Source organism: Archocentrus centrarchus, chromosome 22 (assembly GCF_007364275.1).
Source record: "Archocentrus centrarchus isolate MPI-CPG fArcCen1 chromosome 22, fArcCen1, whole genome shotgun sequence".
Taxonomy (NCBI): domain Eukaryota; kingdom Metazoa; phylum Chordata; class Actinopteri; order Cichliformes; family Cichlidae; genus Archocentrus; species Archocentrus centrarchus.
This window is the reverse complement of record NC_044367.1, coordinates 18,176,521-18,188,652: the sequence shown is the minus strand read 5'-3', so window position 1 is coordinate 18,188,652 and position 12,132 is coordinate 18,176,521. Positions and strand designations below refer to the sequence as shown.

The 12,132-nt window shown below is 37.6% G+C and overlaps 3 gene segments (V, D, J or C); 2 read left to right on the top strand and 1 right to left on the bottom strand.

Annotated features, from left to right (window-relative positions):
- The first annotated feature begins 1,229 nt into the window (after positions 1 to 1,229).
- On the top strand, positions 1,230 to 1,777 carry LOC115801350 (Ig kappa chain V region 3381-like). The segment is given in 2 exon segments: positions 1,230 to 1,295; positions 1,467 to 1,777. Coding segments are annotated over 2 exon segments (360 nt in total).
- Positions 1,778 to 3,089: 1,312 nt separating this feature from the next.
- Positions 3,090 to 5,087, bottom strand: LOC115772753 (Ig lambda chain C region-like). The segment is given in 3 exon segments: positions 3,090 to 3,605; positions 4,532 to 4,616; positions 5,076 to 5,087. Coding segments are annotated over 3 exon segments (420 nt in total).
- Positions 5,088 to 10,580: 5,493 nt separating this feature from the next.
- LOC115772602 (Ig kappa chain V-III region PC 2154-like) lies at positions 10,581 to 11,082 on the top strand. The segment is given in 2 exon segments: positions 10,581 to 10,654; positions 10,748 to 11,082. Coding segments are annotated over 2 exon segments (387 nt in total).
- Positions 11,083 to 12,132: the final 1,050 nt, after the last annotated feature.

Below are 12,132 nucleotides of genomic sequence, written 5' to 3'. Positions count from 1 at the left end.
TACAATGGCATTTTTCTGTGATTGACAGCTAATGCAGCTGTGACCATTGTCAAAGTCTACAAGGATATCTGGAGTTCAGGCTCTGAGTATCTAGGAGAATACTATGTTGGAACATATGTGTGAGCACAAGCACTTCAGTATAGTTATACCAAATCACCATCAAGTTAAACTGGTTAGGGATTGATGTGTTGCAGTTATGACCTGTTACAGGAGATTGATATACATGACTGCTCTCTTAAATGTTGCACTGCCTTACAGAAACCTCCAGATGTTCATCAAAGGGGAAGTGAAATTCAGATTTTTGCTCAATTTTTCAGCTCCAGATGTTCAGTTATGCAAACTATTTACCTCCAAAACAAAGACCTTGTATCTATAGGACCCAAACAGGAAATAACACAAAATGCAGAATGCAGATTCATTTTTGATTAAACTAATTTCATGCCACAGTCAGAGAACTGACTTTACCATGATGCACAGTAATATATACAGCTTGTTAGATTAGTATTTAGTATGTTGAAGCAAAACATGCTGTACCACGCAGAGGAGTGCATCTGTAAGTGAAGGGAGTGTTCTCAGTGAAGTTTAAGGTAACAGGGCACTCTACATGTTTGCTCCACACTATTGTCAAAGCAATCCAGGAGACAGACTTTCTGAAATCCATACAGAACAATATGCTAAAGAGCAAACAACAAATGATCTAAACAAAAAGGAATTTATTTTTTATTTTAGAAAATATCCTGTACATGGCTTAAAATACCAAATACCTGGTGTGTGCTTTTTAATATGGAGTATAGTTTGGCTTCTTCAGAGGCTTTTACAGATATTTGCCATCAGTAGCCGTGTGGGACTAAACTGCTTTAGAGTATAGAACAAACTAATATTAGGTCAGTTTACTATGTTGTCACTATTCATGTTCCTTTTTTTTCCCAATAATGTAGATCCAGTTTGTCATAATGATCAAAATAAATCAAATAATGTCTGCAGATACTGAGTAATGTGGGTCCACTCACCAGCAGGGGCACCATGCATCTGTTAGTGAGAGAAATATAAATAAAAGGTTGAATGATTCCCCCCCCCCCCCACACACACACACACACACGAGCTCTGTGTTTTCAGTTTCATTGGGAGAGGTGGGTGGTTTCCTCCTAAAATGTGTTTTGCACACTTTCATGCATCACTGCTCCTCAGAGTTTAAGTTCTCCTGTCACACATGCTCTCCTGCACTTCCACTGAAAACTGAATCAGGATGATGTTTCCAATGTTGGTGATTCTATTGTTAGGCTTTCTGAGTCAGGGTGAGAAATTTTTTTTGTAAACAAATTCTTCCATTTAAGGAGAATATTTGGTGAAGTTTTCTCTGCTCTTTTTATTTGTACATTCAGTCTGAAAGTTTAAACTGTCTCACTGATGCTTGTTTTTGTTGTTTTAAATATACCATAACCTTTTCACTTTATTTCTTATTTCAGAGTCATTTGCCAACAATTTTCTGACCCAGAGTGATAAAGCCATGTCTGTCAGTCTCAGAGGGACTGTGACCATCAGCGCCACGGGGAGTTCAAATATTGGTGCTGATCTCAGTTGGTACCTTCAGAAACCTGAACAGCCTACCAAACTTCTTATATACAGAGTTTCAAGTCGCTTCTCAGGAACTCCGTCTCGATTCAGTGGCAGTAGATCTGGTTCTCAGTACACTTTAACCATCAGTGGGTTTCAGGCTGAAGACGCTGGAGATTATTACTGTCTGGGTGATCATGGTGGTGGAGTGTTCACACAGTGATTCATAGCTGTACAAAAACCTCCTTCAGTTTGGCTGAAGGCTGCAGGTGCAGAGCATTGATGAAGAGACTGTGATGAGAGTTACTGGTCTGGTGAACACAACAAGAGTTATCAAGCACAAGCAGAATGAATCTAAATAAAACTAAAAAAACTAAAAGCTTTACATATACAGATTTAACTGAAATAAACATCACATTTTCCTCATGAACCAATTTGTTATTAGAATAAATTCACAGATATAAACAAATGCTTCTGTTTACTGTAAAATAATCATCTAATAATAATCTAATATAGACTGTGATGAATAATAGAATAAAAACATCCCATGATAATGATGCTATTGGCACAATTAATAATGGGTTACAAACTTCACTGGTTGCTTTGTAATAGTTTAGTCAAAGTTTCACATTTAGTTATCAGCATGCTGACTTAATTTATCTACAGCAATAATTTTAAAGCATAATATGGACAAGATCAATTGTGGAAATCTGCTCATAAAAAAAGTAACTTATCCCTCATTTTCAGTTAACTGAATGGTAGTAATTGTACACGATGCTTTTAACATAAATACTAAAAAAATTATGCCAATCATCACCTGCAGTTCTAATATAAACTGCAAAATGAAGTGCCATTAAGTTTTGCATCTTCCACCATGACGCTCATCGTCTGGACGCTGACCTGCTGCTGTTTTATACATTTATTCACTCAGCAACATTTCAAACATGATGTGCTGCTTTTTCTCTCATTTATTTCTGGTGATAAATGAATGATTTATTTTTGCGTGCAGGATGCAGCAGTCAGGTGACTGTGACTCAACCTCCAGTAGTGACCTTTTCTCCTGGCCTGACCTGTAGCACTAACCTTGTTGTATATTCCAACTGTTGTGACGGTCAGTGTATGTTCTGGTATCTGGAAAGTCTCAAAGACATGTGACATGTGAACATAATACATTCAGGAAGAAGCTCTGATTCTCTATGACCATCAGTGGAGCCCAGGCTGATGATGCAGGAGATTACTACTGTATGGGCGTATATAAAGGCCCAGTGTTCACACAATGACTGAGTCCATTTTAAGACCTGGAAATTAAAATATTTATTCACTCATCTCCATAGTTTTAAATTGACCTGCATAAGAAAATAAACTGGTATAGATTCTAATGATTTAATAATTAAAAATGTTATGAACCATACAATTTTGATGCAAACTATAAAAATGGAATATCAAATATCAGAAATATATATTTAATATGTAAAAATAATTATACATTTCTGTGAAATGTATGAAAAGGATAAAACAAAAGTGATTTTTCATAAGCTGTGATTTTATTTTGTGATGTTGACTTTTTTACAGCATGGTTTTAAAGCACAGGTGGAAAAGATTAGCTGATGAAATCTGCATGCACATGAAAAGAGTCAAATGTTTGCAAGAATATGAGAACAGAGGAAATGTGTGGCTTCATCAAACTATAAAACACATAATTTGCAGACAGGAAGTGTTGCTGAGGCTCTACTCTGAGCAACGGTCAGGGTTCAGTGTTTGAGTGACAGGGCTCTGTCCACTCAGACTGGCCTCACAGGTCACTGAGCCCGCCTTCCTCCACTGGTCTGCAGAGAGGCTCAGGGTGCTGCTCCAGCTGTAGTGGCCGTTTGTCCCCTGGAGCTCCAGGCTTTGTGACACCCCTGAGGATGTGCTGGTGCCCCCCACCTTCCAGCCCAGCTTCCAATTTGAGGGGAAGCCCCCACTGGCCAGGCATACCACAGTGGCACTGCTCTGCTTCTCCTCCTCTTTGGAGGGAGGGAGGACGGTCAAGGTGGGTTGCACCACACCCACTGGGGAAGAGAGATGGAGAGGTGAGAAGACAAAAAGTTGAAATGACGGCTGCTAAAGACAATTACATGAAAGTTCCATCCATCCATTCTCTTCCACTTATCCTGTTCAGGGTCGTGGGTGGGGGGCAGGATACACCCTATACAGGTTGCCAGCCTGTCGCAGGGCCAACACAGAGAGACAGACAACCATTCACATTCACATTCACACCTATGGGCAACTTTAGATTCACCAGTTAACCTAACCCGGGTAACTGCATGTCTCTGACTGTGGGAGGAATGATCTGCATTTAGTGATAAATTCTTTTAATATTTTTAGCAGCAATCCATCAACAAAGTTTTCAATAAACAGTTATTTTCAAAGTCAAAATTAAAAAAAAAAGAATCTACAAATGTTATGCTTTGAGAATGATTTTCTTAAGTTAAACTGACAGAGCTGAGACATTCGTGAATACAGTTTAACTTTGGCATCTGTTTCTTTCACTTCCTTTAAACTACATTTAAAATCAGTTAACCATGAACAGAAAGCTGATCTGATCTAAATTCAGTTTATATTTTAGCAGAAATCATAAACAAAGTTTTCAATAGACAGTTATTTTCAAAGTTGAAATTTAAAAATAAAATGAATCTTCAAATCTTGTACTTTGAGAATTACAGCTTAAAAATTACTTCAATTACTTAAGAGTAAATTTTTTTCTCTTAAAAATTTACTTTTAAGAGAAATAAAAATAAAGAATTTGCATATTTTTCCCAGTAAATTCAGACATGAGTATTGATGCCAGTGAACTTTCTTCTCTGAGATCAATTTTGTCTGATAAACAGTAAAACTGATCAACAACCACTAAACTTGATCAAAGTTCTGTTAAATATTTTATAAAATGCAGAATAAATGCTACAAGTTGTGCAAAGTTTAAATTTCTGGTACTTACAGTCAACGATGAGTTTGGTTCCTCCACCAAAAGTGCTCCACAGTGATACAAACTCATTACATGGCCGTACAAAAACCTCCTGCACCTTGAACGAGCATCTAAACACTGAAATTGAACTTTTTGTCAAGTTAAAATGCTGAAGATGATTTAATTAGTATGGCTCAAAGCAGTTTATTGATTTAAATCATTATCATCATCTTATTTTATCTATTAAGAATTGAAACACAAAATTGAAACAAAAGTTGATTTTCACATAAAATATTGCAACATATAAATATACATATATAAATACACACACACATATATAACTTGGAAGCACTGAAACAATGCAAAAAAAAAAACTTCCAAAATCACAAGTTTTATCATTATGAGACTATGACAATGTACTTAAAAAAACAACAATAAAGGTATAATGTGTTTGTTGATACAAACCAGAGTGCCATTTTAAACCAGATGTTACATATGCTTAATTATATTTCTCATATATTTTCCTCTCTTCCATGAAAATCATTAATGGTATAAATCCAAACGTATTCCTCCTGACTTTGTGTCCCATGTTGCCTTCAGTGTTCTGAGAGCAGAGAAATCATTTCCATAGAGAGGAGGCTTTGCATCATCAGCTGATCCTCCAGTGAACTGAGAAGGTTTATAGTCCTGTGAGTTCAACTCTGCAGGACTCAGATCTGTCAGTCAACACAGCAGAAACCACCATGACTCTCATCACCATCCTCATCTGGACTCTGACCTGCTGCTGTTTCACAGGTTCATTGACTCAGCAACATTTCAAACATGATGTGCTGCTTTTTCTCTCATTTATTTCTGCTGATAAATGAATGATTTGTTTTTATCTGCAGGATGCAGCAGTCAGATCACTGTGACTCAACCTCCAGTAGTGACATTTACTCCTGGATCCTCTGTCACTCTGACCTGTAGGACAAGCCAAGCTGTTTATAGATGGAGTGATGGTGATGAGGGTATGTACTGGTATCAGCAGAAACCTGGTCAGACTCCAAAGCTCCTAATAAGATATGCAAAAACACTTCAGTCAGGAACACCAGCTCGATTTAGTGGCAGTGGAAGAAGCTCTGATTTCTCTATGACCATCAGTGGAGTTCAGACTGAAGATGCTGCAATTTACTACTGTCAGAGTCTCCATGAAGTAAACAGTGCTTGGGTGTTCACACAGTGATTTGTAGCTGTACAAAAACCTCCCTCAGTCAGACTGCAGAGACACTGAGCTGTTACAGCAGGAACTGACTGCAGCTGCTGAAGAGGAAGAGACTCTGACACAGACCTCTGAACACAGAGCTGACAGTAACCTCACCAAGCACGAAATATAGAATTATACTGATACATTAATTCACTTTGGGGGAATTTTGGAAAAGGATTTTAGAGGAATTCTGATTACTGTAAGTCATGTTCTGTTCACATTGCCTGGCAGTAATCAAATAAAAAGTTATGTGTTTATATAATTATATTTGCTTTTCTAAACATGAAATTCACATTAACTCCCATTCAGAAAGTTGAGCATGATAAAAATGTCTTTGAATTTTCTTTACTAATGTGTTATATCACTTTTATTACAAATTTAAAAAGATGTTTTCAACATTGGTCGATTAATCAGTGTGATACTCAGCACTTTACAGCAGTGTTGTTCTCTGACACACAAACACTAAAACTCCTCTCGATCAGCGCAGCAGTGATGTTCCTCCTGCTCCCCCACACTGAGCTCCTGACTTGGGCTTTAGCAGCACCTCTACCCAGCACTCTGGCTCCATCATGGTCCCCGGGTCTTTGACCCACAGCTTTGAGTTTTGGACTGCTAAGTTCTGTTGATTATTTGTTATCTTCAGTTTGTTTCTTAGTTGTTGTGTTTTTTTTCCTGCTTTGTGCTTTTGCTCCAGTCACCATTATGCTTATAATTTTCCTTCTTTCAGTTTATCCTGCCTCCCCCGTGTTCCTCGTGTATTGTCAAGTCTCTGTCTGTGATGTTCCTCTGTTTAGTTATTTCCTGTTTTATTACCTGTATTATTACCTTGTATATTAATTGTCTGAGTCTCCTCTCGCCCTTTGTTGCATCACCCTGCAGCCTGTTTCTATTAGTTTACAGCCCAGCTAGTAGTGCTCCTGTAGTTTTCCTAGTTCCCAGTGTTTTTCCCCATGTTCCTGCTCTTGTTGGAGTTTTCTGTTTTGCCTTAAATAAAAGGTTGCTCTCATTCAGAACCTGCCTTCGAGTCTTGATTTGGGTTCTCAGTCTACATGAAATACATCAGACAGTGAGAGAGAAAGTATACATTTTTTCAAAGCAGACAGTTTGGCGTGCCACAGCAAGAGCACAAAGAACAAAAGAAGACAGAAAATAATTACATACTGGGCAAAGTATGTAATTATAGGAAACAGAAGACTATAGAGCTTGAATATAATTCCTTTCTCAGAACCAAAAGGAAATCTTCAACCCACCAAAACTCAAAACCCTGGGTCCAAGACCCAGGGACCAGGACAGTTTTCATACCAGAAATCTTGTCCTTGCCTACAGATTCTGCATATTCACAGGCCAGTTATTGGCTTACCGGTATACTACTCAGGGTTCTAGTACTGGGTATACTGGATGTCACACTCATTGCTGAGACATCATTTGAAGGAACTGAACATGATTTATTGAAATGTAGAGTTGAGTAATAAGCTATTAGACTTTGTTAAAGCTTCATAACAGAATGGAGTCCAGCGATGGTTGGAAGTAAGACAGGACCCGAGTCTAGATGCTGGTCATGGCAGAGATAGATAGAGATAGGTGGAGATTTGGATGGCCAGAATGAGGTGATGATGGGGAAAGAGGTGAATTGCACAAATGAGAGTATCAAAGGCAAAATGGTCAGAAAAGCACTGAGATTTAAAGCACATGAATCCCAGACTGAAGCAAATTATTGGATCTGTATGGTCCTGGGCCGGTGGCCCAGTGTTTTGTGTTCTCTTGATTCTGTTTCAGTTATTTCTCTTATGTTTATTAGTTCTGTTTTGTATTCCTGTTTATTTGTAGTCCCTTGTGTTTCCTTGTGTCAGGTCTGCGTCTCTGTCCAGTGTGTGTGTGCCAGTTCCCTGTGTCAAGTCTGCGTGTACCTTGTTTAATCACTTCCTGTTTTATTTTGACAGTCTTGTGTCCCCCATGCTTTGTGTTTAGTTTTGCTTCCTCCGTTATTAGTTTCATTTGCTTCACCTGCTGTGCCCTGGTGTTTCCTCTTGCTCTGATTACCTAATGTGTATTTAAGCCCTCAGTTTTCTTCTGTTCTTTGTCATGTCGTCTGTGACTCCTGCTGCTGTGTGTATCCCTGTGTTTATTTTCACACATTTAGTTCTGGCACCCCTCTATCCCAGCATAGCCCTGACCTTTTCTTTGTCCTCAATAAACACCTTTTTAGTTAAATTCAGCCTGTGAGTCCTGCATTTTGGGGTCTCCCTGCTCCCGCCGCACAGTGCGATATGACAGGATCTGAGTAATAACAGAATGAAATTTCACAACATGTGATGTAAAGAACAGACTTGCTGCTCAACAGCCAGGAATGCAGGCTAATGAGTAAATAATCGACTTTGGATTTCATAATTTTTCCTCTGCCTAAGCTTCTTGAAAGCTGGTATGTCCTATTCTGAGCTTTGATCTTCCTGATCTATTGTCTGGCCTCATCCACCTCATCTTCTGACAGCACTAAGTATAACTCACCTTCCACAATTCTAACTACATTTCTGTCTCTTTCAGCCCTCTACCATACCGCACATGATCCTTGTTAGTGCCACATTGTGTAACAACCCAGCTTTAGATCACTATTAGGTGTGCAGAATGCAGTTTATCCAAAAAGACTAAGAGAAGTTATTTGTTAAAATGTTGTTTTAGTGGTCACATGCGATTTCTTCATACAACTTGTTTTAATGTTCATGAAATTATAAATAAATAACACTTAAAAAATACTGGAACATTTCTTTCTTTCAACCACAGTACTTAAATTATTTTGCTTTCTGGATTGATGTAACTGATTTAATTCAATGTTTATTCTCTTATTTTGACACAAGAGGTCAAAATTCATTATTACATAATAAAGCTGACCAATTTCCACCAAGACTCCACAGGTGCAGGTTTACACTGACCCATGGTGTAATTTGAATATCTGCTGTGCCTCCGATAGTGTGAACTATTCTTTAAGTTACCAGAATACTATCTGAGAATATATGTATGAGCAAAGCACTTCTGTATAGTTATACCAAAATCTCCATCAAATTAAACTGGTTAGGGATTGCAGTCATTACCTGTTAAGGGAGATTCATATGCACCACTGCTCTCTTAAACGTTGCACTGCCTTACAGAAACTTCCTGATGTTCATTAAAGGGGAAGTGAAATTTAGATTTTTACTCCATTTTTCAGCTCCAGATGTTCAGTTTACAGTTTACCTCCAGAACAAAGGCTGTGCACAAAATCAAAAGGCTCCACACAGGAAGTAACACAAAATGCAGAATGCAAATTAATTTTTGATTAAACTAATTTCATGCCACAGACAGAGAGAACTGACTTATCATGATGCACAGTAATATATACAGCTTATTAGATTAGTATTTTGTATGTTTAAGCAAAACATGTTGGAGCTCTCAGTGTGAGGCTTTGTTTTTTTTTTAATCTTCATTAATAATCAGCACAAGAGTTACATCCATGGTGACAGACAACTCTGTGAGGCTGTATGGTCTGAGCTTAATGCTAACAGCAGCATGCTAATGTGCTCAGTATAACAATGCAGTTATTTTCAACAGAAAAGAGCCAATTCTCCTGGGAATGGTTTAATATACCAAATACCTGGTGTATGTTTTTTAAATGTGGAGTATAGTTTGGCTTCTTCAGAGGCTTTTACAGATATATGTCATTGAGGGCTGTGCAGGACTGAACTGCTTTCAGAGTATATAACAAACTAATATTAGCTCAGGTTACTATTTCTTTCTTTTAATCACTATTCAGATGTTCAATTTTCCCCAAATAAATGTTTGTCATAATGATAAAAATAAATCAAATAATGTCTGCAGATACCGATTAATGTGGGTCCACTCACCAGCAGGGGCGCCATGCATCTGTTAGTGAGACAAATATAAATAAAAGGTTGAATGACCCGCCCCCCTCGCATGACCTCTGTGTTTTTGGTTTCATTGGGAGAGGTGGGTGATTTCCTCCTAAAATGTGTTTTGCACACTTTCACTGCTCTTCAGAGTTTCAGTTCTCCTGTCACACATGCTCTCCTGCACTTCCACTGAAAACTGAATCAGGATGATGTTTCCAGTGTTGGTGATTCTTTTGTTAGGCTTTCTGAGTCAGGGTGAGAGACTTTTTTTTTAAATAAGGGGAATGTCTGGTGAAGTTTTCTCTGCACTTTTTTTATGTCATCAAGCATAAACACAATAAATCTAAATAAAACTGAAGAAACTTACAGCTTTAAATAAACAGATTTAACTTAAATGTCATGAAATGCTATTTTCCTCATGAACTAATCTGTTATTAGATCCACTGATAGAAACAAATGTTTATAACTGTTTACTATCTAATAATCATCTAATAATAATCTAATCAAACTTACTGATATTTAATAATGTTAATATTAAAATAGCTCAAATTGAAGGGATTTTTCAGAGACTGTAGTTTTCATGATTTTAGCTTATTTTTATTAATATTTTTAAAGCAATAATTTTAAAGCTTAACAGGTTTAAGATTAGCTGTGGAAATATGCTCATCACAAAAATAGAAAAAGGGTAACTTGTTCCTTATTCTTTCTTTAGCTGAAGCACTTTTTTTAACTCAATCATCCCCTGCAAATCTATTATTAACTTTTTCATCAGTTCCATTAATTTAGTGTAAATCCAAACCATAGTTCTTTGGATTTTGTGACCCATGTTGCCTTCAGTGTGCTGAGAGCAGAGAAATCATTTCCATAAAGAGGAGGCTTTGCATCATCAGCTGATCCTCCAGTGAACTGAGAAGGTTTATAGTCCTGTGAGTTCAACTCTGCAGGACTCAGATCTGTCAGTCAACACAGCAGAAATCACCATGACTCTCATCACCATCCTCATCTGGACTCTGACCTGCTGCTGTTTCACAGGTCCATTGAGTCAGCAACATTTCAAACATGATGTGCTGCTTTTTCCTCTCATTTATTTTTGCTGATAAATGAATGATTTGTTTTTGTGTGCAGGATGCAGCAGTCAGGTGACTGTGACTCAACCTCCAGTAGTGACATTTACTCCTGGATCCACTGTCACTCTGACCTGTAGGACCAACCAGGCTGTTTACAGAGATTCTGATGGTGATGACGCTATGTACTGGTATCAGCAGAAACCTGGACAGACTCCAAAGCTCCTAATAAAATATGCAACAACACTTCAGTCAGGAACACCTGCTCGATTTAGTGGTAGTGGAAGCAGCTCTGACTTCTCTATGACCATCAGTGGAGCTCAGAATGAAGATGCTGCAGTTTACTACTGTCAGAGTATCCATGAAATAAACAGTGCTTGGGTGTTCACACAGTGATTTGTAGCTGTACAAAAACCTCCCTCAGTCAGACTGCAGAGACACTGAGCTGTTACAGCAGGAACTGACTGCAGCTGCTGAAGAGGAAGAGACTCTGACACAGACCTCTGAACACTAAGCTGACAGTAACCTCACCAAGCATGAAATAGTGATCTACATTAAATTAAGTCTGTTTGGGGAATTTTGGAAAAGGGATTTTAGAAGAATTCTGATTACTGTAAGTCAAGCTCTGTTAATATGACAATAATCAAAACAAAACTTGACTTTTTAGATATGAACAAATTATATTTGTTTTGCTAAATATAAATTTCCCTTTACATCCCATTCACATTGACAATTATATTAAACAAAAACTATTCATTTTGTTCAATAATGTATTTTGCCACCTTTATTACAAATTTAAAAAGAGATGTTTTCAGTATTAGTATTAGTCATTAACTCGCCACTTCCACAATATAATAACAGACCAAACAGTTTTTAACATAATTTATAACAGCAAGCAATAAATAAACAGCAAGAAATAAAATGATAGAAAGCAGCATGGTGGTGGAGTGAGAAGCTCTGTTACTGCACAACAAGGACGTTCCTGGTTTGGACCCCAGCGAGGTCCTTTTTGTGTGGAGTTTACATGTCCTCCCTGTGCCTGCATGAGTTTCCTCCAGGTTTCTACTGAAGTTAAATTGGTGCTTCTGAAGTCAACATGAGGTAGATAAACTAACTGAGAGTATCACATAGAGAGCTGTATGAACATGAATGGTTAAAATACAAGTTGTAATCTAAAGTGCTTTGAGTGATCAGTAAGCATAGGTAAGCACTTTATAAATGTAAGTCCATTTCTGAAACAAAGTAAATAATTTCATGGAGCCTGATCATGTAATGAATGATGCTGAGTGTGTCTGTCCTTTTAACAGATATAACAGTGTTGGCAGGTCTGTGTACACAGTGATACAAAGTTATAAAAAACCTCATTCAGTTACTGTTTGCAGTGAGTTTCTGCAAAAGTAGAAACTGTTTGAGAAAATGCTTACTTATAAAAAAGTTCTACAGCAC